Source organism: Octopus bimaculoides, chromosome 3 (assembly GCF_046866305.1).
Source record: "Octopus bimaculoides isolate indiv1 chromosome 3, ASM4686630v1, whole genome shotgun sequence".
NCBI lineage: Eukaryota > Metazoa > Mollusca > Cephalopoda > Octopoda > Octopodidae > Octopus > Octopus bimaculoides.
Window position 1 is genome coordinate 5997203 of NC_142930.1, and position 27672 is coordinate 6024874.

General features: G+C 37.4%; 1 protein-coding gene across 3 annotated transcripts; it reads right to left on the reverse strand.

Moving 5' to 3' along the window:
* Positions 1 to 4037: 4037 nt before the first annotated feature.
* Positions 4038 to 25790, reverse strand: LOC106867193 (23 kDa integral membrane protein). 3 transcript variants are annotated; one of them, XM_014911994.3, is made up of 9 exons: positions 25636 to 25786; positions 23185 to 23500; positions 18550 to 18629; positions 18234 to 18461; positions 15238 to 15312; positions 13823 to 13918; positions 8391 to 8456; positions 6434 to 6535; positions 4038 to 5111 (listed from the first exon to the last, which is right to left on the reverse strand). In XM_014911994.3, the coding sequence occupies exons 2-9, from the start codon at positions 23225 to 23227 to the stop codon at positions 5034 to 5036; spliced, it is 768 nt and encodes a 255-aa protein (XP_014767480.1). In that variant the 5' UTR covers positions 23228 to 23500; positions 25636 to 25786; the 3' UTR covers positions 4038 to 5033. The 3 variants fall into 3 exon arrangements, with proteins under 3 accessions (XP_014767480.1, XP_014767481.1, XP_052822617.1); XM_014911995.3 differs by lacking the exon at positions 23185 to 23500 and having other exon boundaries at positions 25636 to 25790; XM_052966657.2 differs by lacking the exon at positions 18234 to 18461.
* Between the last annotated feature and the right edge of the window lie 1882 nt (positions 25791 to 27672).

The window sequence follows — 27672 nt, forward strand, 5'->3', positions numbered from 1 at the left end:
CAATTCTTCGGTGGTGCCAAAGTTCTCCAACAGGACTAATCCTCGCTAGCCTTGCTCTGCTAAAACCTTTTGTAGCAGAGGAACTTAGACTTTAACGTTTATATAAAAGTTAATAAACACCTTTTACTATAAATATTTCTTCAGTCTGGACCCAGACTATGGTGCATATTATTTGTTCTATACTCCCTTTTACTCTCTTTTACTTGTTTCAGTCATTTGACTGTGGCCATGCTGGAGCACCGTCTTTAGTCGAGCAAATCGACCCCGGGACTTATTCTTTGTAAGCCTAGTATTTATTCTATCGGTATATTTTGCCGAACCGCTAAGTGACGGGGACATAAGCACACCAGCATGGGTTGTTAAGCAAAGCTAGGGGGGGCCAAACACAGACACACAAACATACACACACACACACACACACACACACACACACACACACACACACACACATATAAACATATATACGACGGGCTTCATTTAGTTTCCGTCTACCAAATCCACTCACAAGGCCTTGTTCAGTCCGAGGCTATAGTAGAAGACACTTGCCCAAGATGCCACGCAGTGAGACTGAACCCGGAACCATGTGGTTGGTAAGCAAGCTACTTACCACACAGCCACTCCTGCGCCTATGTTGAAGTTTGTCACAGGTGGAGCTATTTAGCTCAGACTTTATATTGAAAATCGAGAAAAGTTCATTATTTAGCAGTAGAGTCACATTTCCAGATATGCTTCAGTGTTTAAATCCGCAGTAAAACATAGTCCGACAATCAGTGCGAACGTTAGCTGGCTAAGGAAACCTAAAGTATATTTGCGAATGAATACATGATGATATTATATTAGTAGAATGTGGCATGAAGACGACACAGCACAATATTCTATAACAAAAAAAGAAATTGCTAAATTACATTGAAACCAAGATATTTCGCCGCTGACTATCAAAAACTCGTAACTGCTTTGATAATGAAATCGTAAGTGATCGTTTGTCGCGAACATACTTTAAACAAATTGCGAGTTCGCATCAGTCATTCTGATGAAAGAGTCAATCATCAATCCTTGAATACTTTTTGTTACAATGTGTGTGTGTGCTTTATTTGTGAGTTAGCAAGACAACCAATGGTTTCATACAAAGAGATCTTCACAATTATGTCACATGGAAGTGTTGGCACTCGTCTCCATTTTGAATGAGAATATATATATATATATATATATATATGTAGACGATAAGAAAATGGAGAAATAAATAACAATGAGAAGTGGATCTTTGATGTTATGAAGCCATTATTAATCACATAATGGCTTTATAACACAAAAAAATCCACTTCTCATTGTTATTTATTTCTCCATTTTCTAATCTTTCTTTATATACATTAAACTACGGTTTACCTTTTAAATTACCTACTGCCGTATACCTTATAATAAGGACCATACATACTGAGGTAATTACCAGGAGTGCCTCTGGATACATCTATCCCTTAGATGTTTCAACACCTCGAACTTATACCTTATATATAGTGAGAATTTACAAAAACAACAAAAGACGAAGACGGGTGTGTAAACAACAAACGGATGTATTAGTTTAACGCTCGGGAAGTGAGAAAGGTTTTTACGTTTCGATCCTACGCTCTTCCACAGAAAGGAACACAGAAATAAACAGGGAGAGAAAATAGAAAAAGGTTCAGTGGCTAGCGATCTATCATGGCGACATACATATAAGACAAGAAATAATTTATGTCTCTTTTTATGGAAACAAAATGGTTTATAGGACTGCAAAGTAGTGCTCAAATGTAAATGAGACAAAGATAAAGAAAGATTGATCATAAAACAAACATCAAATTCGAGTCAAAGACTTTATATATAACACCATAGCTCAAGCATTTGATCATATATAAATATTACCATGGGTTCTTAAACATATAAAAACATACATATATTTCAGAGTTAATATTAATAAGTGTAAGTTATGTGTAAGGGAATCCCTTGCCATTCTTAAGTTTTGGGGTCCTAAAACTTTAAATAGATTTACTGAGGTGATCCCTTTTTGCAACCATAAAGTTTTCTTCTACTTTTCTGAAAGTGTATAGAAAGAAAAGTAGATGTAGTAAATAATAGTGAGAATTTACAAAAGAAAACAAAAGACGAAGACGGGTGTGTAAACAACAAACGGATGTATTAGTTTAACACTCGGGAAGTGAGAAAGTCTTTTACGTTTCGAGCCTACGCTCTTCCACAGAAAGGAACACAGAAATAAACAGGGAGAGAAAATAGAAAAAAGTTTAGTGGCTAGCGATCTATCATGGTGAATACCGGACAGAGGGGTCACACAGGAGAGCTAGGAAGAAGGGGAGATAATAAAGTAGTGGTGATCCCAAAACGAAGGTACGCGTGTGTGTGAGAGCGTGTATGTGCGTGTGGAAGGGGGCTGGTGACATTGACGTGTGCGTGTGTACATGTGTAGGCGTGTGGATGATGGTGTAGGTGCTGGGAAGTGGTCAGTGCTAGTATGTGCGGGTTGGTGTAATGTGGAGTGGTGTGGTATGGTGGCGTGGTGGTGTGTGGTGCGATGGTGTGGTGTGGTGGTATATAGTGTGGTGGTATGTGGTGTGGTGTGGTGATGTTGGGGTGTGGGGGAGGCGAGAGTGTGGGAAGCAAGGGTGTGGTCTAAGGAATGGAATGTATAGAGATGGTGGGGTTGGAATGTGTAAGGGTTATATATCTTTCTAAGATTGTCTTTTAGTGACTAATTGCTCATTATTAAACTTAATTGTTGACAGTCATTATGGCTTCAAATCCAAGAAGGAATTCATATCTTCATTGAATTGTTTTACTTTTATACAAATTAGTCGGTTTTTTTAATTACAACAACTACTTTTCTATAGGCACATATAATTAATTAATACAGATAATAACTAATAATTTTGCAAATGATCAAATATAGTTGCCCAACAAAATGCATGTATGAAGTGGTATGAAATGGTCAATGATAAATTCTATTGAGATTGTGGTTCAGAAGTGACTGAAGCTATCCTTTTAGATATGTCTCTCAACATCTCACATAAAATGTCCCACGTCTCTCAAATGTTTTATACATATCTGTGCTGGAACTGTTCAAGAGCAAGATCTATGATGTCTGCTGCAACTGACCCCTTCCAATACATATTCATCGCCCGGCAATGTTTATCCAGCTACGCAACAAGACCAATTTCGGATGTGCAAGGGATGACTTGGTGAATCGTATGGCTTCTTCTCAAACTATCCTATCTTTCAAACTGCAGCCGATCGTTTTGGTTCCTTATCAAAAGGATTTCAATCAATAACTTTGCCGATCCCTTCTCCAGCTACTTCACAACAACCATGGTTCTTTACCTTGCAGAGAACCCCACCCCTGCCCATCCACTAATACTATGTGCTTCACAACCAATTCCACTCTGCATATACTAGCAAAAGCTCCAATTCTGTTCTCTTCCACTCTCTGTTGATTTTTTAATATGGTGCCATTTCTGGTTCTATTTTGATCGGTTGAGATTGAGATCAACTTTGATTTTATGTTAAAGAAATAAAAGACAGCTCATTCCTTTCATTATTATTATTTCGTCTTCGTAAGGCAGTGAGCTGGCAGAAACGTTAGCATGCTTGACGAAATACTCGTCTGTCTTTACGTTCTGAGTTCAAATTCTGCCAAGGTCTACTTTGCCTTTTATCCTTTCGGGGTCAACAAATTAAGTACCAGTTGCGTACTGAGGTCGATCTAATAGACTAGCCCCCTTCACAAAAATTTTGGGTCTTGTGCCCAGAGTAGAAAAGATTATTATTTCGTCTTTGTTTCATTAACGCAAATTATTGAAGTTATCAAATATTGATTTGTCACATTAGGACAAGACTACACATTTACTGGGAAGAGATATGATCGATGGATTTTCCCAGACACGAAAATGTGTGTAATTATCTCAGAAACCAATTCCAAATGAAGTCAGAATTATAAAATCTGAAGAAACCCAAATAATGGTTGTAGGAAATCAAAGAGTTGATGAGAAAAAAAAAGCAGTTAACCGTTTATTTCAAGAATTGAAAATATGCAAAAATCGTTAAAGTGGAATATTTATGGTATTTTAACTCACTCACATATATCCACTGAAGGTTATTTCACATAAGAATTGTATTCTTACCTATAAACCATTTTGAATCATTGACATTTCATCTTGGGATTAGAGGTAAAGAATTGAATAAAATAACAGCGCCATGCCAGTTCTGTTAGAACAGAATTATGATCAAAGACAATAGCCTGTTGTGCCTATAATGTCTTCCTTTTATTCGAGAATAGTGTACCCAGAGACCACATTCTCAAGTGTGCCTTTCCTTTTCATGGTTGTAGAATATCATGGTAGCTATTTCTAACAAGTCAAGCGACTATAGAGAGTATCCTTTGATGGACGGATGTAAGGAACTTCGAGATAAAATCAATTCCTGAATATTTTTTTCTTGTTGCTTTCAACATTAAATATAGTCAAATGATTTATCAACAAGATGATGGCTTCATGATAAATTTTCTATGATTAATTAAAAAATTAATAATAGCAATTCATTTCATAGATCGATAACAATCAACTTTGCAATTATTCAAGAGGTTCAATTGGTAGAACAAAATACATTTATAGCATATTTTACAAACTTACAAATTCTTAGGTTTATTATTAAACTAAAAGTAAATTGTATTTCTGCAACCAAATTTACAGCAATTAATTCTCAAGAATCTGCTGAATGAAAGTAGATCCCCAACAGAATATTACACTATACTTTCATCGATTAAGTTGATCCCCATTACATTAAAAGAATTTATAATGAAATAACCAAAGATGTTTCCTTTGTCAATACAAAATCACAGATATTTGCGAATTCATAATGAATTACTGATAACAAATTATGATAAATTATGATAAATTATGATAAATTATGCATAAAATATAAAAGTTTCATGACAAGGAAAGCATAAATAAAAAAAGGTTTCGGTTCAGTTTTAAAGAAATATCTTTTGTTTGTTACGAAATATATGTGTCCTTTGGGTTTTCTGTTTTGCTCCATGCACATACGTAACAGGAAGCTATAATGAGCATGATCTGAAAGAAAAATAGAAATCAATAACTTAGTTTGTTGGTTCAACAAATGTTTGGAAATTAAATTTTAAGACGTTTTGATAATTTGGACTAAGCAGCTCTTTGTTAGAGTTATAGGAATGTAGAATGCCCTGGTGGGTGAATGGTTTTTGACACTGTGATTATAAACAGAGATCATTAATGAGCCTGTATATATTATAGCTAAAACCATGTAGGTCCCCTTCCTGCTTAATCTTAATTGTAACTGCAACTCAGCCAAAACCATACAGATGTTGACCCTGTGTTTAAAAACACCTGTATCGAGGATCCTGCTGTGAACCATCGCTTTCAGATTTCTCCGGCTCAGAATAATAACCTACAGTTTTGCCATAAAAGCCATTAACGCTTATGCGAATATCACTCAACCAATCAACACTGGCTGACTTGTTACGGTTGATGACGCAAACTTCAAGGAAATATGAGAGTTTTTCCACCAAATAATTTGATCGAAGGTTCTAGAAAATTTGGCTTACGGTTATAAAAAGTTGGAAATTTCAACCTTAGAGTAGAGACACTTATCATTCCATACGAAACTATATCGCTTTGCCCAGTGAGTTGGTCTCTTGTCCAATCACACCCACATTACTTACGTACGGTAGTTTTAACTCTTTCTATTTATTTCATCTTCGATCACAATGAACTACATTCAAAACATTATCTAACATGTATTACAGAAGAGTCCTCACTGTCATGTACGCCGTTCCATTAAATCAATTATATGTACACAGGCAAATATAAACCTAATATTGTGTAACACTAAACGAAGAATGTAGGACTAAATGCTACTCTAAACACTCAAAATACAAACAAACACATCGGACGTTATCATTGCAAAGTCCACCAAAGGTTGTCAAAACGTTCATTCAGACTCTGTACAATATCATCATACATATAAACGGCACAACTTTTAAATAAAACAATAATCATATTATATATTAATCGGAGTGGTGTCTTCATCTCGGTTGTTGATTTCACTACGTTTCGGCTGAGCACGTTCCAGCATTCTTCAGGTGTCCTGTGATTCATTTTAGCGCTTCGCCAAGGATTGAATTCAGAAGCTCTAGGTAACTGTATTGCATTAACCAGTGTCTTTATCCACTGCGCCATACCCGTAGGTAGTAACGGAGTGAATGTTAGGCTTAAAACCCTTCGATGACGTCTTAGGTCGACTCTGTACAATTCTATATGTCTGACATGAGGAATTTCTTATCTCAGAAACATTGAAAAGTAATGATTGTAATTCAAATTAGTTTACGTTCCAAGTGATAGAAATGAAATGAATTTACCTGGAATATTGCTGTGATTATTGAAATTACTTTGATTGCAGTGAAACTTCTATCAATGGACGCTTCGAGTATCTCTTTACAGCCGACCACATGTCCTTTCGTCTATATTAAAACAAATAAAAAAATTTTTGTTTGTTTTTGGGGCGGGGTGGTTGAATCTTTCAGAATTCTTAATAGAAAAGACACTATTTAATCAAATACATTCTTAGTCCTTCTGCCAATATGGATTTCAAATTTTGTCACAAGACCAGCAATTTCGGAGGAGGAAGATCGAATATATCGACCACAGTGTTCAACTGGGACTTGTTTTATCAATCCCGAAAAGATGAAGGCAAAGTCAACCCGGCGGAATTTGAACTTAGACCACAGAGATGGATGAAATGCTGCTAAGCATTTTGCCCAGCGTGCTAACGATTCTGCCAGCGCGCCGCCCTACTTTCTACCAGTATTAATTACCGTTAATTAATTGGTTTAAATGCCTGTTCATCAAAGTCAGGTTGGAATCTCGGTAGGACAGCTTTTTCTTGTCACCTCACGGGGTCAATAAAAAGAGGTCCTCGACATTTCCAGATCTATGATTAATTCGATTGTACAAATGTGAGGTCTTGTGGTGTAGGGCTCAAATACTTGTTGAATATGAAGGGAGTTCAGGGAGTTGAGTACATTCTAGTACAGTACACCTGCCATTATAGTGCTGGCCGCCTTCCACGCCATGTCACCCTTAATGAAATCATAAAGCATGGCCTTCTCCAGCGACGACTTGATGTGTCCAGCATGTAGCGAGACATGTTAGCACTATTTTGTTGTGATGGCATAGCACAGTCGTGCTACGCCCAAAACATCCTATCACTGCTGGCTGCGGAAGGATACATGACCCAGTGGTGAAGCGCAAGTTTTGAAAGGCTGAGAGAACTTCGAGATGTAAATGCCTAAGTTGCTGATTGTTCGTCCAGACGACCAGCGGGTTGCTGAATTAACGCCAATCAGAAAACAGCATTCATTTAACTATGGGATTTCTACCTCGCCTCACGACCACTACAGAACTCATTGGATATTTTAGATTTGCAGCCAAGCACCGAATCTAACTACCTTGATGTTTATTAAGAAATTAACTCATGCCTCGCTACACCCGGTTGCCGTGAACACTTACCTCGGATGTGACTGCTGCTTTATGCGTGACCACATACGCATAAAAAAAAAACATTGTCTTCTGATATCTATCTTTACGTTCGTGTAAACACTTATATCTGAAACCTTCTTTCCAATCTCCTTCTTGTTACAAGCAATTAGCCCAGGCTTCACTGCTCATCAGATCAAGTAGGCCAAACTGTCAAAGTATCGGCCACTCTCTGACAGGTCGAGCTTGAGGCAGTGAAGACCTTCAGCTTTCCCGACCCCAGACCATATTCCTGCTCACCGCTATCGAGGACGGAGATGGCTGTCTGCAAGTGCGAGTCCCGTAAGCCAGAGTGGCTGTCCTAGCGCATCTCTCTTGCTATCATCCAGGGCGATGCCGTTTCCATTTTGTCCACTGGGACCATGAGGTGAACTGACAGGCCTTTTTAGATATTACTCGTTAGTTATTGGTTTATTTAACCAATCATAATTTATTTCGACCCTGTTGGCATTGTTATTAAAACATATCAAAGAAAAAAATTGATGTCACTTCGTTTTTCTCTAGACACATCACTAACCAAACCCTTTCCACCACTGAAACGGACTTCCGTTTCAAAACTTCCGCTTCCGTTTTAGTAAAAGAAACACAACCTGAAGTATTGAGCACTCGTCTCTCATTCGTCCGATACGAACCAACGTACGTGTGTGCATGTGTGTGAGGGGTGCGAGCGTGTTTGTGAGCGTAAGTGCGTGCACTTATTCGTGTGTGCGTCGAGGTGGTGGTGGTGGTGGTGGTAGTGGTGGGGAATTACAGAGATAAAAAGGTAAAGGAATATTCTACCGTATAGCACGCGATGTTTTCATATCCTTCCAAGTCTTCAGGCGAATCTACACCACAACATTCGTTCTGTGAAAAAAAAAATCAATTGTATTTTACCCTTTGTTTCTATTCAAATTATTCGGATCTTTTTTAAAACGGGGGCCACGTTTTTCATTTATGTTTTATGTAGTGTTTTTGGAACGGAAAGACTTTCAAACTTCGTATACTTATCTATTTTGTGTTATAGAACAGAAAAATATTTTTGTATTCGAATTTATTTCATGTAAAAAATTGTCTTATTTCGATAATTTCAACCAATCACTGACAAGTATTCAGTTGTTTACATTTACTCCTTTGACTGATTAAGCGGTGTAAAGCGTATTTAATTTCCATAGCTTCGTTTTGCTTTTTGCTTTTTAAATTTGCTGTTTTACCCTAACCCTAACCCTAACCCTATCACCGATAGAATTGTTTCAGAATCGTTTGTTTATGTAGTCGGCACTTAATGTATATCGGCTGAATGGACGTCAGTGATTGGTTGAAATTACAGAAATACGACAACTTTAACATGGAATAACTTATGGATTTCTTTTTTTTTTAAAGAAGACTAAGAGAAAAAGATGTTTTATATGACACATTCTACCAGTGTTCCAAGTTTCAAAGTGTTTCGTTAATGAAAAATGTGGCCCCCGTTTTAAAAAAGATCCAATTATTCTAGGTAATCTTTCAGTTTCAGGTGTTTAAATAAGTAAATAAAAATTAAAGGGGGAAATAATAATTAAATGAGGACATGTACACTCGCGAAGTGATTGTGCAGTAAGTTGACTTATCTCCCCTTGTTGTTATTTAAAAGTAATAATAATGAAAGAAATTATTGTATACAGTGCTCAGGTGCACTACAACTTGTCAAAAGTGCATATAAAGCATATGCAATATTGTACAAATGTCTGGAAAGTGAACAGTGTATGAGTTAGATACATGCTTGCGTGTGTATAGAGGGGAGAAAAAAGGTGTAGTGTTGGCGAATCTCAGGAAGCATGGAAGTTTTGACGGATGCAGTGCTCCGACAACTGACAACTGATGCTAGCAGTTTGTTCCATTCTTCAGCAACTCTTAGCATGAAAAGGTGGTTCCGAAAGTCATGGGAGCTGTGCTGTTTTCTGACTTTGTAAACATGTCCACAGGTGTTAGACAGGTGGAATTTGAAAAGTTATTGTTAGTAAGATGGTTAATAATTTTATGGGTGTCTGCCAAATCAGCTGCCAGACGTTGGAGTTTCAATGTATCCCTGCCCAGGGAAGTAAGGCGTTCAGAGTATGGCAAATGCCTGACGGAGGGTATTCGCTTGGTTGCACGTCGCTGAACGGTTTCCAGACGATTAACATCCTGGGCAAGATAGGGGTTCCAGACTGGAGACGCAAATTCCAGGTGAGGCCGCACCATAGCTATATAAAGCCTCAGATAGATAGCTGGAGAGCGACTCACAGAGGACTTGGTAAGTGATGCCAAGACACCCTCAGCCTTCTTGGCAATTTTAGCAGTGTGTTTTGTCCAATGCAAATAGCTGTCGACAATAATGCCCAGGTCACATTCGCAAGAAGACTTTTTGAGATTAGTGTTGTGGAGGGAGTAAGTTGACTCTGGGTTTTTCCTCCCAAAATGTATGGTAGTACATTTGTTCACAGCCAGCTTGAGTTGCCAGTCCATGATCCATTACTGGATCGTGTCCAAGTCTGATTGCAATAAAGATCTATAGTGTACAGGATTTGTCCTTTTTATTTCGAGGTACAGCTTGATGTCATCTGCATATTTCAGCACTGTGGCATTCTTTAAGTTGGCATCTATGGCATTAATATATGCAACAAATAAAAGGGGGCCAAGAACAGATCCCTGTGGTACACCAGATGTCATCTCATAGGGTGAAGAGTGCTGTCCTAGAACCGTGACAACCTCTTTTCGGCCGATAGTAAAGGACTTCAACCAGTTATAGAGATTATCTCTTTCACTCATTGCAGAGAGTTTCACCATAAGTCTTTTGTGTGACACAGAATTAAAAGCCTTAGCAAAGTCAAGGTAAACAACAGCCACCCAGGAGCCGCTATCAGTGATTCGGGTAATGTCTTCAAGAAACTCAATGAGTTGATTACAGAATTTTTATTTACTTGTTTAAACACCCGAAACTGAAAGATTACGTTATTCTAAAACGAAACAAAACACACCAAAGAGGCATTAAGTGGCTGCCATTATTGTTTTTTTTTTGGTTGGGGGGGTATAACCTCAGAGAAAAAAAGATTAAAAATTTTGATATAAGGCTAGCAATTTCTGAAGCGTAGGTTAATCGATTACATCGACTCCAGTGTTAGATTGGTACTTATTTTATTAACCCTCAAAGGATAAAAAGCAAAGTCGACCTCAGCGGAATTTGAACTCAGAACATAAAGACGGAAGAAATGCTGCTAAACATTCTGCCCGGCGTGCTAACGATTCTTATTTCTTTACTACTCACAAGGGGCTACACACAGAGGGGACAAACAAGGACAGGCAAACGGATTAAGTCGATTATATCGACCCCAGTGCGTATCTGGTACTTATTTAATCGAACCCGAAAGGATGAAAAGCAAAGTCGACCTCGGCCGAATTTGAACTCAGAACGTAAAGACAGACGAAATACCGCTAAGCATTTCGCCCGGCCTGCTAACGTTTCTGCCAGCTCACCGCCTTAACTGCGTTAATAATGCTTGTTCCAAGACGGCGAGCTAGCAAGCCGGGCGAAATGCTTAGTGGTATTTCGTCTGTCTTTACGTTCTGAGTTCAAATTCCGCCGAGGTCGACTTTGCCTTTCATCCTTTCGCGGGGCGATAAATTAAGCAAGTACCATTTGCGTACCGGGGTCGATCTAAAAATTTCGGGCCTTGTACCTAGAGTAGAAAAGAATAATACTGGTTCCAAATTTTGGCATGAAGGCCAGTAATTTCAGGGGAGGGAGTAAGTTGATTACACCGACCGCGGTAATTAACTGGTTCTTATTTCATCGATCCCGAAAAGATGAACGGTAAAATCGATCTCACCAATCTTCTTATGTCAAATGAGATAAAACGATAAAAAATATATTTTGAGAAAAAAAAATTTTTTTAAGGGAGGTAACTTTAGCAAACATGTTTTCGAGTGACTTACCTTTGTTGCGTGTTTCATTTATTTCATTTCTTATACTTTTTGCGATCGGGATTTTTTAAATAAAAAGTATTGAAAATGGCTTTAAAGTCTAATCGCAGACTTTCTACATAGAGCTTATTATTCTAAAGGATTAGCTTCATACACGGGTTTAATGCAGTTTCGCACTTCTTGAAAAATGCATTTTTTTGAAAAAAAAATTTCCGGATTCCTACGTTTTAGATGTCGGAGATTACGAATACGCAAAAAAGGCAGTGCTCCAGCATGGCCGCAGTCAAATGACTGAAACAAGTAAAAGAGTGTAAAAGAACAAGTAAAACGCAAATTCTTTCCACTTTAATGTTTTTGTATTTAATTTCGATTTGCACAGATTCGTCAATTCACTACGATCTCTTTAATGTAAACAAAATCAAAAATTTTAATGGTGGGGAGTGAAATTAAAATTTTTTTTTTTTTTTTTTTTTGCGTATTCATAATCTCCAGCATCTGAAATGTAGGATTCTGAAAAAAGTTTTTCAATTAAATGCATTTTCCATACACAGCTGCCTGTTCGAATGCTGAACAAACATTGTCAAATACATGTTTCATTTGATCTCACAACCTCTTTTCTACCCTTATAATTCATCCCCACGCACACACAACCCGTCCAATGGGTTTGATTCTTGCACAGCTTTCGTTTATCCACTCGTATGCTGAGTTCTATTTATGTTATGTGTGTAAATATATACCCACATACATTAGGCGCTGTGAACCAAAATAGCTGTCAATCTCCATAGCTTGTCAATCTCCATAGCTTGTCAATCTCCATAGCTTGTCAATCTCCATAGCTTGTCAGTCTCCATAGCTTGTCAGTCTCCATAGCTTGTCAATCTCCATAGCTTGTCAATCTCCATAGCTTGTCAATCTCCATAGCTTGTCAGTCTCCATAGCTTGTCAATCTCCATAGCTTGTCAATCTCCATAGCTGTGAACTTCCAATTTCTATAGCTTTAAATCGCAATAGGTTTTTCCAGTCAACCACAATAAGCTGTCAACCTCCATAACTATTGCTCTCAATAACTGTCAACTTCACAATAGTAGTCAACCTCAACTGCCATCAACCCACATAGTGATTAACAACAATATTTGTCAATCTCAAAAGCTGTCACCCTTAATAACTGTCAACCACAACAGCTGTCAACTCTTATAACTCTATCTCTACAACTGTCAACCTTCAAAGCAGCCAACCACATTAACTGCTTCTCCTACACCTTCTCCTCATTCACTAACCTCTGGTCGAGTCATCCTTCTTCATGGCAGCAGTGATGCATAGTGAATCTCTCTTATTACACACCCACTTTTCTTCTATGTACAACCAGCTGCCCTTAAATCCTCACACAATTGATCTTCACGGTAACCCTCTTATTTTCAGGTTCCTCTTTAGCTAAAATATTCCTAATACTCTTTTACTCTTTTACTTGTTTCAGTCATTTGACTGCGGCCATGCTGGAGCACCACCTTTAGTCACACAAATCGACCCCAGGACTTATGCTTTGTAAGCCTAGTACTTATTCTATCGGTTTCTTTTGCCGAACCGCTAAGTTACGGAGACGCAAACACACCAGCATCAGTTGTCAAGCACTGTTGGGGGAACAAACATGCACACAAACATATACACGCACATACATATATATATATATACATATATATGACAGGCTTCTTTCAGTTTCCATCTACCAAATCCACTCACAAGGCTTTGGTCGGCCCAAGGCTATAGTAGAAGACACTTGCCCAAGATGCCATGCAGTGGGACTGAACCCAGAACCATGTGGTTGGTAAGCAAGCTACTTACCACATAGCCACTCCTGCGCCTAATGTTTAACTTCTCTTTTGATATCATTCTTTGCACCTCATCACTTCATTCTATCCTATCTAAAGGATAGAATGAAGTTTTCGTGTCTTGTTTCTGTTGTACCATTCCACTGTCATCCACTGCCTTCGAACCTTTGATGCATCCCTCAGTAGATTCTTTGAAAAACTGTCAAGTGTTCTAGAAGTCAACGTTGTTTATTGTCATCGCTGTTGTCTACTTATACATCAAACTCACACACACACACACACACACACAAACATATACATAGATGTACACACACATGTACATACATATGCACACATATACACATACACACATATACCTAAGGCAGACACTCAGCCCCCATGTCTTCAGTTTGTTGTGTATGTAAGAATGCTTCTATCTGTGTGTGTGTGTGTGTGTGTGTGTGTCTGTGCACTGCATCTACTTACATTGATGAAGATGTTTTGAACAATTTTTCTCAAACCCTCGTTGTTCTCGGTTTCGTTTAGTGCCATCCACAATCCTGTTTCGATTCCTTCTTCCAACTGAAATGGAATGGAGATCATTGAAGTTTATCTGTACATATAAATTTGTCATGGGCGATTCTTTCTTGTCTCAGGATTCACGGTCAAATGGCTGGGTGGAATTGCGTGAAAAATTACACAGAATGATCCGGTGGTGTTGCTGGACTTTGTATTTTTTTCATAGCTCCCATCGTTACTGAGATAATCTACTATAATAATACTCTTGTCTTTATGAATGTGAAAGGAAGGGGTGATAGATGAATAAGAAAGGAAGGGGTGATGTCATACTTGGTAGTGAGATGATGAAAATTGTACACTGAAAAAAATAAATCAAACAGCGTTTCAACTCTGTGTGAATATGTGTGTATGTAAAAGGGGGGTATGTGAATGTGTGTGTGTGTGTGTGTGTGTGTGTGTGTGTATGTGTGTGTGTGTTTTTATGTGTGTGTGTGTGTGTGCGTGTGCACATGCAATGGAAGTGGGATGGTTCATCTTTGTTCGCTTAGTATTTGGGTTTATTTTTTTGATTTGGTTTTTTTCATTTTTTTTTTTGTTCCTGAATAAGGGTTGCTTAATGGTATTGAATGAAATACCCATGTTTCCAGAGGTGAATTCTTCAAACGCCAAAGAATTCCTCTCAACACATGGCTACGATGCTCCCCAACTACTTCTGCTTGTGATCAGAGAGGAACATATCATCAGCCACTAAAAGACATGCTCAACTGGTTAAGGTCAAACAACTGACAAGCAAATCTGTGGTATTCAGCAGAATATTTGCTGCAGCCCATCTTTTATACCAAGACAAAACGCGTACATGATAACATTTCCACTGAATTAAGACCAGAAGCCATGAGAGCCACTGCCTGGTTCTGCATCCGGGCATTCATTATTACTATTATTATTGAAGGTGGCGAACAGGCAGACTTGTTAGCATGCCAGGTTAAATGCTTAATGGTATGTCGCCCATCGCTACATTCTGAGTTCAAATTCCACCGAGGTCGACTTTGCCTTTTGTCTTTCCGTGGTCGACAAATTAAGTACCAGTTGCATACTGGGCTCAATGTAATCGACATTACCCTTACACAAAATGGCTGCTCTTGTGACGAAATTTGAAACCATTATTATTATTATTGAAGACATTGCACAGTATCCGCTATCATAATGTTGTTGATAGAAGATATTGTGTCTACCAGGAGTTTATACTGTCTGTCAAGTCACAACAGAGACCCCAGACAGACTGTACTTTATGCAATATGCGTGCAGTTCTAACGCTGGTAGTAGTAGTAGTATGTTTTGGGAATGAAGTTGTTTTGGGAACTTTGTGGAAAAATAGAACTCACCTTTGACCGAGAAGCAATAAGCAAACTGAAGAATATTAAATTCAATAACATCAGGATAAACATCACTATGGCATACTGGAAAATATAAGGATTCAATTAAAAATCATAACTGGCCAAATTCATTAAAACTGGTCATGTCGTGAAAATTTCAATTACAGACAGACAGATATATACTTAGATGTATACATGCATATGAAAAACAGACATTAAAGAATGATATATATATATATATATATATATATATATATATATATATATATATATATATATATATATATATATACCTACTATTGAAATGGTTGCAAGATGCAACGAAAATTTTAGAAAAATAAAAATAGAAATAAGCGGAAATTTTACCAGTGAGTGTGTTAAATTATAAGGCACCAAAAGAGAATGACTCTCCCCAGACACAACAGAATATGCTTCAACACACGAACTCACATGAAGAATCTTGCAAACCAAATCCCAAAACGAAATATATATATATATATATATATATTCAGGGTGTGGTGAATATATTGTCATCTAAATTACACAAAAATGAAAATAACACTGGCATCTCATTTTAACAGATATATTTGCCAAAATTACATTAAAATATCTTAAACTACTAAAGAGTAAATTTATTCAATAAAATCACCATTGGCGTCAACTGTGGCTTCCAGATGGAGTCTTAGGTCTAACTTTTCTCTCAAGGTACTTACACTCTGTTGAGTATGCACACTGATATTACACATCCATCGGAACATATATCATCATCATCATCATCATCGTTTAACGTCCGCTTTCCATGCTAGCATGGGTTGGACGATTTGACTGAGGACTGGTGAAACCGGATGGCAACACCAGGCTCCAATCTAATTTGGCAGAGTTTCTACAGCTGGATGCCCTTCCTAACACCAACCACTATATATATATATATATATATATATATATATATATATATATATATATATATATAGATAGATAGATAGATAGATAGATAGATAGATAGATAGATAGATAGATAGATAGATAGATAGATAGATAGAGATATAAAGCAAATAAGTAACAAGGATGTCAAGGTATTAATGCAATACAGCTGTTTCAGGTGGCTCCATTTAATCAAACAATGCAAGCATTACATCAATTTGAAACACAGTGCCATCTTCAGTTGCGAAATGCAAATTTTCAACAGTCTGGATATTCTATTATAATTTTTAGCAAATATTTCATCAGAGCTAGAGAAGGAAAGAATTCCATGCTGCTACTAATGTGGCAGAATAAACTTAAAGAGAAACAACTACAATTTTGGAATGGCAGAAGTGGGTCGAGGGGGTCATGAGATTGGTAATTTAGCTGTAATTTTTATCTATCTTCTTATCACCATCAAAAGATCTAATACAGCTGGTATTAAGACACTCGGAGTTGACAGTTAAATTCTAGTTACTGGTCATAAATTAATACTGTTAGATATTATCCTAAAACCACATAAAAAAAAAACAAGTCTCTGAGAAAGTCATTTAGATAATGGTAAATACCCAGAAAAATATGTAGGGTAGGGGTGACATAAACTCTTACATATGGTCACAATTAGAATATTTAGACTTCATATAGGGATATTTTTATCCAAGATACACTGGTTTAATGTATTGTATTTTGAAGAGATATTTCTTCAATGAATATATTATAAAATGTCATAAAGTATTAAACATTATTATTAAGTTTGAAAAGGAAGAGATTCAATGGATACAAATAAATGTATTAACTAATTAACATCTTCACCTACAATTGTTTCATTTTGCATCCGATTTAAACTACAAAACATATAAATATATAAGCTTGCATTTCAAAAATACCTTGGATGGAAAATCCTCAGGGTATGGAAAAGGGACAATAAAAGGATTACATTAGGGTGTGTTGGAATACTCCAATATACTAAGAATATATATATATATAATAATATAAAAATTTAATGAATGGAGTAAAACGCATATTTTAACTGCATACTTTTATTTCCGACATGTGTTTCGAAGAATTACAATTTATGCGATCCATAGGAATCGGCGATGTTAAAAATGTAAACTTATCATCGCCGATTCCTATGGATAGCATAAATTGTAATTCTTCGAAACATATGTCGGAAATAAAAGTATGCAGTTAACATATGCGTTTTACTCCATTCACTAAATTTATATATACTCAAGTACCCAAAATATCAAGGAGTTTCTCCCTCATAAACAGGAGTTACACCACAGTTATTTTGTGATCTTTGCTACCCTGGTATCTATTAACCAATTTATTTTGTCCGAGTTATTTATTAATTAGGAGAAAATAAATACATATAATAAAATATATAATAATATATAAATATATATATATAAATGATAGATCGCTAGCCACTACACATTCTTTTTTCTCTCTTTGTTTCTTTCTGTGTTCCTTTCTGTGGAAGAGCGTAGGCTTGAAACGTTAAAGACTTTTTCACTTCCTGAGCGTTATACTAATACATCTGTTTGTTTTCTACACCACCTGACAAAATTCTGCTAAGTATTTCGCCTGGCATACTAATGTTTCTACCTGCTCACCACCTTTCAGGAGACACAATATTGTTGCCCAGGTAAGTAAACTCATTGGCATTTTTCAAAGGCTTCTGTTTGATGATCCAATTTCACCTGTTGTGTTGAGGGTGATAAACTCTGTCTTCTTTTCATTCACATATAGTCCTATGTTAGCATCAGTCGACTCATTCTTTCAAAAGACATTACAATATCTTTTCTTAGTCCTTACTACAAAATTTATGAAAATGTCTTACAAATAATTCCAATTCTAAATTAATAAAATCGATTATCTAATGATTGATTGCTGTTCTAACTGTATTTATCATTCAGTTCATATTTTCACACAAAAACATATTTCCGAAAGAAAAATAATTAGTAGAAATTTATTTATTTATTAGAAGTGGTCATATGAAAATGATGTTTAGTTAGAAAGTTTAATCTAGAGACTATACTTACTGTGCATAGCATGCATCTATTTTCACTACTGGCCCCACAACAACCCAAAACGGAGATCAGAACAATAATGCTCGATACAACAAACAAAATACAAGCACTGTATAGAACAGTGTTGTCCAATAACTCATCAGCAATGTTCTTCGGTTTGATCTCACTGAGCCCTTTCAGAAAGATGTCTCTCTTAAAAGCTGTGAGTGCAGTAAGAGCCATGCCAACAACACCCAGAATCTGAAATGGGAAATAAAGTAAATTGATCCAAAAATAGAAATCATTTAATCGAAACCGATTGATTTAAAACATGAGAAATGTTACTTACACCAGTAATGACGTTGAAAGCTATAAGAAAATATCTGAAAATATTTTCAGCAAATGATGACATTTTTATATTCTTAGGCCCTGAAAAAAGAAAAATCACAAAATTAATTTTTACATATTTTAAGGAAAAATTAATAGGAAATATCTTTAAAGAGAAAGAATTCTCACCAAAACAGGATAAAACATTCACAGAGCAGAAACCTCTGCATGGCAAATATGTGACCTGTAGCAAACAAGCTGATGTTGAGCAGAAGCACACCCATCAGTGGCTACGAAATTCATGGCTAATGGCAGAGAGTGAAGGCTTCATCTTATCTGCTCAAGACAAAAGTTTATTAACCCAGAACTACCAAGTCAATGTGATGAAAAATGTAGCAGATCGAAAGTGCTGATTCTGCAATGATGTAATTGAAAGAGTGGACCACCCAATCTCTGGATGTAAAGTTTTAGCACCAGCAGAGTGAGTATAAATCAAGACATGACAGAGTTGGCCAATATCTACACTGCTTAATATATCAACTTTACAAAATCAAAGCTGTTGGCAAGTGGTATGTATAATCCCTGAGTCTGTAACTGAGGGAGAAAATATAACGATTCTTTGGGACTTTCAAGGCTTTATCTTGGCTGCTCAAGATCAGAGCTTATTGACCCGGAACTACCAAGTCAATGTGATGTAAAATGGTGTAGACCCAAAGTGCTGATACTGCAATGATGAAACAGTGGACCACCTAATCTTTGTGTGTAAGGAACTTGTAGAGTATAAATCAAGGCATAACAGAGTTGGCCAATATCTACATTGGATAATGTGTCAGTGTTATGAAATCAAAATTGCTTACAAATGGCACAAGCACCACCCTGAGGCTGTAACTGAGGGAGAAAATGTAACGATTCTTTGGGATTTTCCAGTATGTACAGACTGGACCAGCAAAACAACTAAACCAGATAGTGTTGTGAAAGGCCAAAACAATAAAGTCTGTTTATTGATCGACATGAGCATACCCTGTGACCATAATATCTTGGCAAAAGAATTTGATAAGCTCAGAAAATATAAAAGTTTGCTAATCGAAATCAAAAAGATGTGGCATCTCAAGACGGTTACAAAACCAGTGATTGTAGGAGCACTTGGAATAATCAAAAGAGGAACTGAAAATTGTTTAAGACTGATCCCTGGCTTACCCTCCAGGCAGGAAGAGCAAAAGATTGTCTTAACTGGTCACACGTATTGAGAAGAGCATTGTCACTGTGAATTTTCTTTCCCTTTTTTACCCCCTTTATTTTCTTTATTTACTTTTTATTTGTTCCCTTTTCTCTCTGTTGTTCCTCCCCTTTTTCTCTATCACATGACTTTGTATATTAACAATCTAGTGTATTTATTTTAATGGCCTACTGATGTATACAGTGTGTTTCTCTGCCCTAGGTGTCAGGAAGACATGCAGCAAGAAATGGAAACAGAACTGAAAGATGATAATGACAATAATAATAATAATAATAGTGTATATAAGATTGTAATCTCTTATTAGCTCTGCAGCTATCAGGATAGATTAGTCTTTACGACAATAATTGTTCACTTAGCCTTGCCACTAGTAGAAAGACAGTCAAATAGATGTGGATGCCAGCCATTTCTTTAGTGTTTTAGAGGTAAGAGGGAGTACTATATAATTGACAAGTTTCTCACTGGCATATGCTTCTTCTTTACTCAAAATCTCAGACCCAAGTCTTTCCATGGTAACAAATAGTTTTTTTGACAACAATAACAAACATTTATTTATTGCCCAATTATCAACTGGGTTTATAATTAGCTTCTTTAGCCAAGGTTTTCCTCTCCTTGTTGATGGCCATACTACTTTAGCTAAGAGATCGAGCTGCATACAATTTCATAAAAGAACCACACACAACAAAGCAAAGTCAATTTGCCTGACACTTCAAGTAGACCAAACAAGTATGAACAAGCCTCTCCTGAAAGAGCACATACAATCGCACAGCCATGATAACTCTCTCCCAGCATGTCAATAACCTTAAGTAAATTCCAATGAAATGAGGATGAGACATAGCATTCAAGTTCTAACCTGTTCGTCACTAAACATTAAGTAATACATATTTTCATAATATATTCATACAATATGTCATGCAAAAATTAACTTCTGTAGACATGAGTTCTATCTTAAACTGTATCAAATGTATATGTATATCATATGTGTGGTGCGTGTGTATGTATGTATATAAATATATATATATATATATATATATATCATCATCATCATTGTTTAACGTCCGCTTTCCATGCTAGCATGGGTTGGACGATTTGACTGAGGACTGGTGAATCAGATGGCTACACCAGGCTCCAATCTGATTTGGCAGAGTTTCTACAGCTCGATGCCCTTCCTAATGCCAACCACACCAAGAGTGTAGTGGGTATATATATATATATATATATATATATATATAGGGGTTGGACAAAATAATGGAAACACTTTAAAATTTCAAACAAATTTATTTTAATATGGGGTAGGACCACCTTTGGCAGTAATTACAGCTTGAATTCTATGAGGTATGGACTTGTACAAAGTTTGAAATGTGTTTTTTATGAGCCACCAGCGTGGGTGCACTTGGCCTGATGGGTTCTCTCAAGCACAGCACATGGACAAAGGTCTTAGTCACTAGTCATTGCCTCTGTGAAGGTCAAATTTTGAAGATCATGCTTCACCACCTCGTTCCATGTCTTGAAACTATATGCATATGTGGGCACAGGACATCATAAAACATGTACAACAAAAAAGTATGAAGCACGAGTACATGGAACATGAAGTATTCTTTCAAACAACGAAAGACACAAATGGAAAACAAAACAAACAACATAAAGAACAACCCTTCATCAGTTGGTGGCTGTTTTTCTAGTCTTGTATTTCGAGCATCTAACAACAATATATGCTTAAGTTTGATTTTAGAAGCATCAGATGTGGGGTGCAAGAGAGACGACTGAGCTGGTATGGTCATGTGTTGTGAATGAATGAAGACAGCTGTGTGAAAAAGTGTCACACCCTAGCAGTTGAAGGAACCTGTTCAAGAGGTAGACCCAGGAAAACCTGGGATGAGGTGGTGAAGATTAAACCTTTGAACAAGTGTCTTTTACTATACCCTCAGGCCGACCAAAAGCCTTATGAGTGGATTTGGTAGACGGAAACTAAAAGAAGCCCGTCGTACATTTGTATATATATATATATATATGTGTGTGTGTGTTTGTGTGTCTGTGTTTGTCCCCCCAACATCGCTTGACAACCGATGGTGGTGTGTTTACGTCCCTGTAACTTAGCGGCAAAAGAGACTGATAGAATAAATACTAGGCTTACAAAGAATAAGTCCTGGGGTCGATTTGCTCGACTAAAGACGGTGCTCCAACATGGCCACAGTCAAAAGACTGAAACAAGTAAAAGACACGCGAAAAACTGTTGAACATTGGGAAATGAACAGCACAGGTCTTTCACAATTGTGTGAGAGAGAGAGGGGGGAGAAAGAGAGAGAGAGAAGGAGAGAGAGAGAGAGAGAGAGAAAGAGAGAGAGAGAGAGAGAGAGACAGAAAGAGAGAGAGACAGAAAGAGAGAGAGAGAAAGAGAGTAAGAGATAGACGGACAGACAGAGTTGTAAAAAATTGAGGGATAATATCTTTTTTTTTTCCGTCCACAAAAATAATTAATGTTTGTGGACAGAAAAAATACGAGATGATTAAATGCATGCACTTTAGTGCGAGTAACTGTCGAATAATGTCCACCACTACTGCCATAATGAAATAGATAACAGCCGTTTCAAACAACAAATAAACATCATCATTACCACCACCATTTAACATTATCATCTAGAAACAATAATGGAGACGGTAGAATGTGTTCATAAATCTCCTTACATGCAAGGGACAACCCTGAAATACCTGTAACAAGCTTCAAAACATTTGACAATCAAGTGTCTCGAGGCCAATAAGACCGTCCTTCTTCAGGGCATAAGTGGAGAGCATCCTGGACTATGTGCTTTGATGCTACATCCAGCAGGCTTCTCAGGAAAGCTAAAAACATCTCGACGGATGTGAATGTAGAAAATCAAAGAAATGCGTATACATGGTCCCGGGTTCAGTCCCACTGCATGGCACATTGACCAAGTGCCTAGGCTAACCAAAGCCTTGTGAATGGATTTGGTAGGCAGAAACTGAAAGAAGCCCGTCGTATACATACAGGGTAGCTGGCAAGTAACTCGGCATTAGAAATTGCTTATTGAATTTTTAGTATCACTGAAGTCATGACGAAAACATTTTTTAAACAGACAACACTAATGGGGATTTCTTATTGTCTTATTTTCCAGGTGGCCGGTCGCTTAAGTGATCTAAGATAGATAAGACGTGTGGAATTCCATTGAGATGGTGACGTGCATGGAAAGGTAAGCATGCAACGCTACGGCAGGAGACAATAAAAAGTTGTCATGCAAAGCTGATGACCACGCACTCTGTGAACGATGCGAGAAGTGGCAGTCCAACCACATCCCGATCAGTGGAGAACGTGGCAACAGTGCAGGAAATGTTTAATCGCAGCCAGCAAAAATCAACACGTCAAGCAACTCGTGAAAGTGGACTAACAAGAAAAACTATACGTACAGCGTCGCCTAAAGTATTGAATTTGCATGTGTGGTAACCCCATTACGTGCAGGAGCCAAAACCTGAAGACTGTGACCGCAGAAGTCTAGAAGTTCAGAACTCCAAGAAGTTTAGTTCTCACTGCATGTGATCTTTACCAGTGGGGTTACACAAAACACAAAACCGGGAAGACTTGGAGACGCGGATTCAGGAGGTTCTCAGTGATATCCCAGTCGACGTCCTTCAGAAGTTTGTTCATTCCATCCCTGGCCGTTTTAGGGAACTTGTTGAAGCCACCGATGTTTACATTGGAATTTGAAGATTTACTTTCATTTTCCTACGTAATAAAGAACATGTACCATTTGTTTCAATAAATTTGTAAAGGGAATATGGATTTTATTAACAATTTTTAATGCCTACTTACTTTTCACCTACCCTTTGTGTGTGTGTGTGTGTGTATCTTTGTGTCCGTGTTTGTCCCCCACCACCGCATGACAACCGGTGTTGGTGTGTTTTTGTCTCCGTATCTTAGCGGTTCGGCAAAGAGGTCGATATAATAAGTACCGGGTTTTCAAAAAAACAAGTACTGGGTAGATTCATTCGCCAAAGAAATTCTTCAAGGCGGTGCCCCAGCATGGTCACAGTCTAATGACTGAAACAAGTAAAAGATAAAAGGTGTGTGTGTGTGTGTGTGAGAGAGAGAGAGAGAGAGAGAGAGAGAGAGAGAAAGAGAGAGAGAGAAAGAGAGAGAGAAAGAAAGGGAAAGAGAGAGAGAAAGAAAGGGAAAGAGAGACAAAGAGAGTAAATATATGTAGATGTGTGTGTGTGTGTGTGTGTGTGTGTGTGTGTGTGTGTGTGTGTGTGTGTGTGTTACATTGACAGCTTTTCCTTTTGTCAAATGAAAGTTGCTTAATCACTTTATCTAAATAATATCAAAATTCAGTCTGTTTATAAGTCCGTGTGAGCCTTAAGTTTTGCGGAAATAAAAAGCAATGCCGTAGGAATGTTTTCGCTGGTGAATACTTAAAATCAAGCTCTTTTGTTTCAAATAACTTCTGGTATATTTCTAGGACCTCTTACAACAGAAGAATTCCCTTTATTTTATCAACACCTGTAATGTTATCCACACCAACCGAACCTTCTCTGCCCCTGGAAGTCCCCACTTTCTGGACACACGATCCAGGTGCTATTTTCGTCTCAGCGCATCACATCAGACAACACCCACACTTCCTTTGTGATCCGCCAGGCACCCTACTGGAGATCCAAAATTTGGTAACATTCACGTCATGCATTCTTTCATATGAAACTCTCAAACGAGAATTTATCAAACGGATGCCAGGGTCGCAGTAACAACAGTTGCACCAATTATTTATCACTGAACAACAGAAGCCCGTCATAGCCTCTCCGACGTATGAAGCAACTACAGTGAGATAACACAATGGATCCGCTCATTTTCCAGCAGCTTTTCAATAAACGACTGCCAACTACGACGCAATGCTTCCTAGTTACCACCATGGAGTCAACGAGCATAGCGGAGTTTACTGAATTGACAGACAACATCCGAGAAGATTATACAAAACGACAGGTGTATGCTACACCGACCCACAGGTGTATGCTACACCGACCCACAGGTATATGCTACACCGACCCACAGGTGTAAACGCACATGGCTAGGTACGAGTCATTCACATTTGCACGTTCACAATTGATTCAAGAATATAAATGTATTCTCAAATCTACCAGATCATCTTTCCTAATACTTGAAAATCATACTCTTGCTTATGTTTCATAATCCTGGCTACGCAGCTTTTCGAATCTCAAGTACTGCTTCTAACCATTCCTGTGCATATTCCTGTGATATCAATATTGCCTGCATTATCAAGTTTCACTGGCAGGGGAATTATGTAGCAGGAATATTCTTTTCTACTATAGGCACAAAGCCTGAAATTTTGGGGGAGGGGGCCAGTCGATTAGACCGATGCTAGTACGCAACTGGTACTTAATTTATCGACCTCAAAAGGATGAAAGGCAAAGTCGGCGGAATTTGAACTCAGAACGTAAAGGCAGACGAAATACCTATTCCTTTACTGCCCACAAGGGGCTGCACACAGAGGGGACAAACAAGGACAGACAAACGGATTAAGTCGATTATATCGACCCCAGTACGTAACTGGTACTTAATTTATCGGCCCCGAAAGGATGAAAGGCAAAGTCGACCTCGGCGGAATTTGAACTCAGAACGCAGTGGCAGACGAAATACCGCTAAGCATTTCTCCCGGCGTGCTAACGTTTCAGGAATATTGGCAATCCCAAATACAACCCATTGACATTAAACCCGAAATCACTATGATCTGAGATTTTTCAATTCTGTGAAAGCATTCAATAAGTTTTATATTGTATCATTTTCTTTTTATAGAATCGATTTTTATGCCTACATTAAATTAATACAATTTGGTTCATAGTTTTAATTACCTTTTTAACGGAGTTTTAGTTCCTTCAGTTCTGCAATGTCTTCGAAAAGAAACTTGCACATTTTCACATATACATTTATCCCAGATTTAAATGTCATTGAGCAAATCTAATTCAAACGCCGTGCGTTTCAAATGACGTTAATCGGACATGAAGGCAGAATAACAGCTTTTATCGTACTTTGCTCTAAACTTAGAGTATTTGTCCCAACGATTCTTTTCACCAAAATTCACGACTTTTTACGTTCGTAAAAGATTTAAATTTAAAAACCACCGAGTAAAAAAATATGATTCTGTTGATCAAAGGTCGAAGTAAACTTCGTCCTACATCAGAGCTGTGCATCGTGAAGAATGCGATCTGTTGCATGACGAGTATATATTTGACTAATTGATGTAGATCTTACGAGAATGGGAAACTCGAAGCAAGAATGGAAAATCTCCAGACGATTTAAATATCCAAGTGGCTTAAAAGTGTCGACAGAATGGCACCCTGAAATAATGATCTGGATGCGGTCCGACCCCCTCAGAGTGTAAGAAGTTAAAGGTCGAATCATTTGCCCTGGGTTGGGGTGTCCTTTCCTGCGGATCTTCTATTGTTTCAGCTCTTGTGGGAGTTTCTTACCGCTGAGGCTGTCTGTAGCAAGCACAATTCGACCATTTTTGCGAACATTAAATTGTCACAAGTTGAACAGGAAAGGTTTGTTTGCTCCTCTTGGAACAACAGTAAATAGCAGACCAGCTTCATGGAGATTAATTTTTATTTTAATTGACTTAATAACAATCGCTTGTGCATTATTGAGTATATTTATACTATCGTTGCCATAGACATAGGTTGTAATATATATTTCATCTGGATAAACATATAAATTTTCATTGAAGCATAATTATAAATTTAGAGGCTCAGACGGAGAATAAGAATTGAATTGTAACGAATAAATTTCTGAACTGGTCTACAAAGTGTTGTTGTCATCCCATTTACGCGCATTTGCCTTTTTCAGTCATTTTTAAGGAGATTCATTATTTCATTCGATGCTACTATAACATGACATCTATCACCCATTTTTCTACTATAGTATATCTACTATTAATTTTCTACTATAGTATATCTACCAATCCATTTGAATGGGTCCTTGCGACCTACTGTAAATGACAATGCACTTTCCCAAACAACCCCACTTACGGCCTCAGCAATTAATTCTAGCCCATTTAGTTGTCGGTACTTTTAAGTTCAACGAAGAAATAGGGACACTTTGATTCTTATCATAGAACATGAATGTAAGCTTGGCTCTGCTTAAGGAATATCGGCTATCAGCACAAAACCGTCCAACATCAAGTGCATTATGTGGACCCGACATCAGGAGCTCATATACAAGCTATTGAACGATCGTAGCCTGATGCCAAGAATGAAATATTCAAGAAAAAAAAAAAAAAGAGGCGCACCTACTCAACATTTTCAATCACATTTAGATCATTATTGTTAGAAAATGCTCAGGAAAAACGATGACCTTTCCACTGCTTTTTAAAATGATATCAGTTCAGTTTACAAACATTGAAATCAATATTTGATGATTTTTTAATTTTGTATTATAAGGTGTTAATGATTTTGGATCTTTTTTAAAACGGGGGCCACATTTTTCATTAACGAAACACTTTGAAACTTGGAACACTGGTAGAATGTGTCATATAAAACATCTTTTTCTCTTAGTCTTCTTTAAAAAAAAAGAAATCCATAAGTTATTCCATGTTAAAGTTGTCGTATTTCTGTAATTTCAACCAATCACTGACGTCCATTCAGCCGATATACATTAAGTGCCGACTACATAAACAAACGATTCTGAAACAATTAACCCTAACCCTAACTCTAACCCTAACCCTAACCCTAGGGTTAGGGTTAGGGTTAAAGCAAATTTAAAATGAAAAAAGCAAATAAAACGAAGGTATGGAGATTAAATACGCTTTACATCGTTTAATCAGCCAAAGGAGTAAATATAAACAACTAAATACTTGTCAGTGATTGGTTGAAATTATCGAAATAAGACAA

Excerpts from the sequence above, each read along its gene's own strand:
- LOC106867193 (XM_014911994.3), bottom strand. The coding sequence starts at position 23,227 with ATGGGGTTACCACACATGCAAATTCAATACTTTAGGCGACGCT. Across the intron at positions 15,313-18,233 it reads ATAGATGCATGCTATGCACA|TATGCCATAGTGATGTTTAT; the intron begins GTAAGTATAGTC and ends TATATTTTCCAG. Across the intron at positions 5,112-6,433 it reads TAATCACAGCAATATTCCAG|ATCATGCTCATTATAGCTTC; the intron begins GTAAATTCATTT and ends TTTTTCTTTCAG.